The 3,710-nt window shown below is 29.2% G+C and overlaps 2 protein-coding genes across 2 annotated transcripts; one reads left to right on the top strand and one right to left on the bottom strand.

Annotated features, from left to right (window-relative positions):
- The first annotated feature begins 81 nt into the window (after positions 1 to 81).
- LOC123720889 (neuferricin) lies at positions 82 to 1,859 on the top strand. Its single transcript, XM_045677720.1, has 4 exons — positions 82 to 430; positions 607 to 750; positions 992 to 1,178; positions 1,478 to 1,859. Exons 1-4 carry the CDS (start codon positions 154 to 156, stop codon positions 1,635 to 1,637), a joined length of 768 nt encoding a protein of 255 aa, XP_045533676.1. The 5' UTR covers positions 82 to 153; the 3' UTR covers positions 1,638 to 1,859.
- Positions 1,860 to 1,907: 48 nt separating this feature from the next.
- Positions 1,908 to 2,985, bottom strand: LOC123720891. Its single transcript, XM_045677722.1, has 2 exons — positions 2,588 to 2,985; positions 1,908 to 2,499 (listed from the first exon to the last, which is right to left on the bottom strand). The coding sequence occupies exons 1-2, from the start codon at positions 2,599 to 2,601 to the stop codon at positions 1,977 to 1,979; spliced, it is 537 nt and encodes a 178-aa protein (XP_045533678.1). The 5' UTR covers positions 2,602 to 2,985; the 3' UTR covers positions 1,908 to 1,976.
- Positions 2,986 to 3,710: the final 725 nt, after the last annotated feature.

Here is a 3,710-nt window from a genome sequence, read left to right on the forward strand (position 1 = left end):
ACAATAACTTATCGGTGATTGTAATCAGCTGTTTGCTTGCAATAAATTTATGTCAAATGACAAATCTGTATTTTATTTTGATGTAAATTTAAATATCTTGATAACTATTTCATAAATTCTGTATTTTAATTATTACACAACCTTTTATAAATAATGATGTATACCTTTTTGCAAAATAATAGCATAAAATTAGTAATTAGTTCTTTACTTATCATTGTTGGATCGATTATTATGCAAAATTGGTACTTTAAAAATAATAATTTAGTTTCTAGTAGTTTGGCGGTACAACTGCCTTTAACTGAAGAGGATTTATCACATTATAATGGCGTTCGTAATGAAAAGTTATATCTTGGTATACTTGGATCTGTTTTCGACGTCTCAAGTGGAAAAAGACATTACATGGAAGGAAGTTCTTATCATTATTTTGTAGGTTTGTAATATTTTAAACAAAAAAAAACGATGTATTAAGGTATCTTCTTATATTACAGTGCTATGTCAGAGGTTCTATTGATTTGTGTTAGGTGTCTATTGACATAATGAAGCTGGGATAAATATTAAAAGCGTAAATCATGTTGATACCATATATTACTTAGATTAATTTTTCAGGTAAAGATGGAACTAGAGCTCTTGTAACTGGAAACTTTAAAGATGAATCAGAGGAAAAAGATCATGTGTTAGATTTGAAGTGTGATGATATATTTGCTATTATTAATTGGAGAAAGACTTTTCGTCAAAAATATTTGTATGTAGGTATGTACTCATATTATTAGAACAATAAAAATTATTATTTAGTGTTAAGTTAGAGTGACTCTTACTATGAATAACTATAACAATCTACTGGTGCTCCCAACCATTTTTTTCTTGGCATTATGAGCATTTGTTAATTGGGAAGAAAAATCATTCACAACACCCTTATCTTGCCCTCCTTGTTTAATTAATAACAAACAAATACCTATTTATTTTATTAAATTTACAATCATAATGTCCTTAGGTATGGTTAAAGGAAGGTACTATGCATCAGATGGTACAGAAACAGAATACATGAAGAAATTTAAAACTAAATTAAAGGAATGTAGAGAAGAAAAGGAAAAGTTACAAAAACAGAATGTTTTATACCCTCCATGTAATATCGCTTGGAGTGAAGCAGAGGGTACTAGAGTATGGTGCTCAAAGTCTAGGTAATTATAGACATTCTTACCAAATATGTCTTACCATATTTACGTAGGTGACACTTGTTCTTACACTCAAGTCCTCCTTTAACACAATTAACATACTGTTTTTTACTGATCATTTTTGTTAACCTAACTTGCTTCATTGTAACTGAACCAATCAAAGTTTTGATGTGATTGTTTGGACATAATTTAATTTTATAAAGAAATATTGTAAAAAAAACACTGACCATGCAAACTGATTCTTTCTGTACAAGCAATAATTCATATCATTGAATTTTTATTTAATTACAAACCAATCTTTGCAGTGGTGGCATAAAAAGAAGTTGGATTGGAGTTCCACGCCAACTATACACTCCTGGCGAAAAGAAGCCTAAATGTGTCTGCATTAAAGAAGACACTAATATGTTAAAACCTTATCATGGTTGTTCAAGTACCTCTACTGAATGTTATATTAATGTAGATTAATAATATTGTTATTTCTAAGGAAATTTTTATAAAATATCTATTAAGTAATGTACATAACATTTAATTTCATGATTACCATATAAGTTATCTGAATTTTATTTATTCCATTGTACCTAATGCATTCCAGATTTATTCTAGTGTTTATAAATAATTATTTTTGTTTCAATATGAAGGATCTTGGATTGATGTCTGTTACAGAGATTAAATATATTTTTACACTTCTGTTGCTCTTTTATTCCACTTGTGTATACTAAATAAATATAAGAGTTATTCTTGAGACAGATTATAATTTAATGAAAAAGTATTAAAGGTAGTTTATGTATACAAACAGTTTAAGAATTACACAGTTACACTTTCTGTTGTTTTACTTACAGCTGAAGTCTCTTCATCAGATTGTAATGCTTCCAAAGTTTCCAGTACTACATCCATAGGTATCCTTTTTCTACTTAGAAATGCATTTCCCCTTAACTTTTTAATTTTTTCTCTTCGTCTCTTTATTTTGTCTTTCGTATAGTGACTGCCTAGGTGGAATGTTAAAAGCCTTTTAACTTTTCTACGTGACATTACATTGTTACAATCTGTATTTCCATTTTTCGGTTCCTCAAATATTGTTTCCAATGTTTGAGATGAAGTTTTCTTAATTTTATTATTAAGATATATTGCCTCAATTTGCTTAGAATTCCCAGTCTCAGTAACAGGAATATGCTTGCGAGGTTTCATACTAACTCTACGATTAGTGGATTTATTTTCAGGGGACGTCTGTTTTCGTTTCCTTAAAACTCTCGTCGTAGATTCTGTCTCCTCCGACTGTGTTTCCATTAATTTTAGGTCTGCTAATTTACTAGGCAGTTCGGTATCTGATCTGTGAAAAGACAACCAACTTTTGCAATAACTGTTATACAAAAGAAAATAAAAGAAAAGCACTTGTGAACTTTTGTAGAAAAACTTACTTGGGTTTCTCCATTATCAGATGTTGGAATATATCAATATTTCCCTACAACGTAGCCTTCCACAAATTTAGCCTGACTGTATACAAGCGTTTGCAATTACGCTTTATACACTTAAAGCTCCTCCATTCTTTAACTCTCCACCATTTAAAACATCTTGTTTAGTTTTCGCAAGGGGTATCATCATATATATATATATACCAATTACAGAACTACTCTGTGCTTTTCGCCATAAATGTCAATAGTGAATAGTGTGAACAATTAAAGATTTTCTGAACTTTTTAATTAGGAATTAAGGCCCAGTAACAGTGGATACCAGTCTTTCAGTCAAAATACTGATAGAAGTATATTATTATAATAAAATTTTTGAATTTGTATTAAAATACTGAACAGAGTGACAGATTCGACTTGATACGACTTAATAAATTCACGATAGTCATAAAAAAGGACGTTAGTTGTTGTATCGATTAAAATTACATATTCGTGGCTAGTTAAGTTTTGGATGAATTTCTAAATAATAAAACCATTTTTGTTTGGAAAGTGGCAGGCTACTTTTATATATTTTTTATAGAATTAATACATTAATACCAAATTAAAAAGCATATAAAATCTTTTTAAATCATTGAGATAGTTTAAGCGTTGTAGACTATTTTTATGGCGACTTTTAACGTTTCTAAATATGTACATAGCAAACAAAAGCACTGTGATAAGACCTGTTGATGCACTTAAAACTTTATTTAAAAAAATAACTACCTTATTATTTTTTTGATGATACATATAAGTTTAAATGAGGTTGAATAAAACACTTATTATTTTATAACGATTTATTGTACAAAACAATAATACATTAAAATGTACAGGTATGTTTAAATTTATGGACACTTCGGTCCCAAACTGGATAATATGTTTACCCTTCACTTACAGACACCATATTGCTCGTCGAGGTGTCAGCACTAATAGAAATAAAAGATAGAGACTCTAGATAAGCAAACTAGACGAAGAGAATAAAATTATAACAATAAATTAATAGCATGCTGTCAACTTAAGTACACTTAGTCTATCGCACTGCTGTCGACGGGCACCATGTAGTCTTTAATAATAATTATAACGTAATTAAACAAATTGA

The sequence above is a fragment of the Pieris brassicae genome, chromosome 2, assembly GCF_905147105.1.
Source record: "Pieris brassicae chromosome 2, ilPieBrab1.1, whole genome shotgun sequence".
In the NCBI taxonomy this organism is placed as follows: domain Eukaryota; kingdom Metazoa; phylum Arthropoda; class Insecta; order Lepidoptera; family Pieridae; genus Pieris; species Pieris brassicae.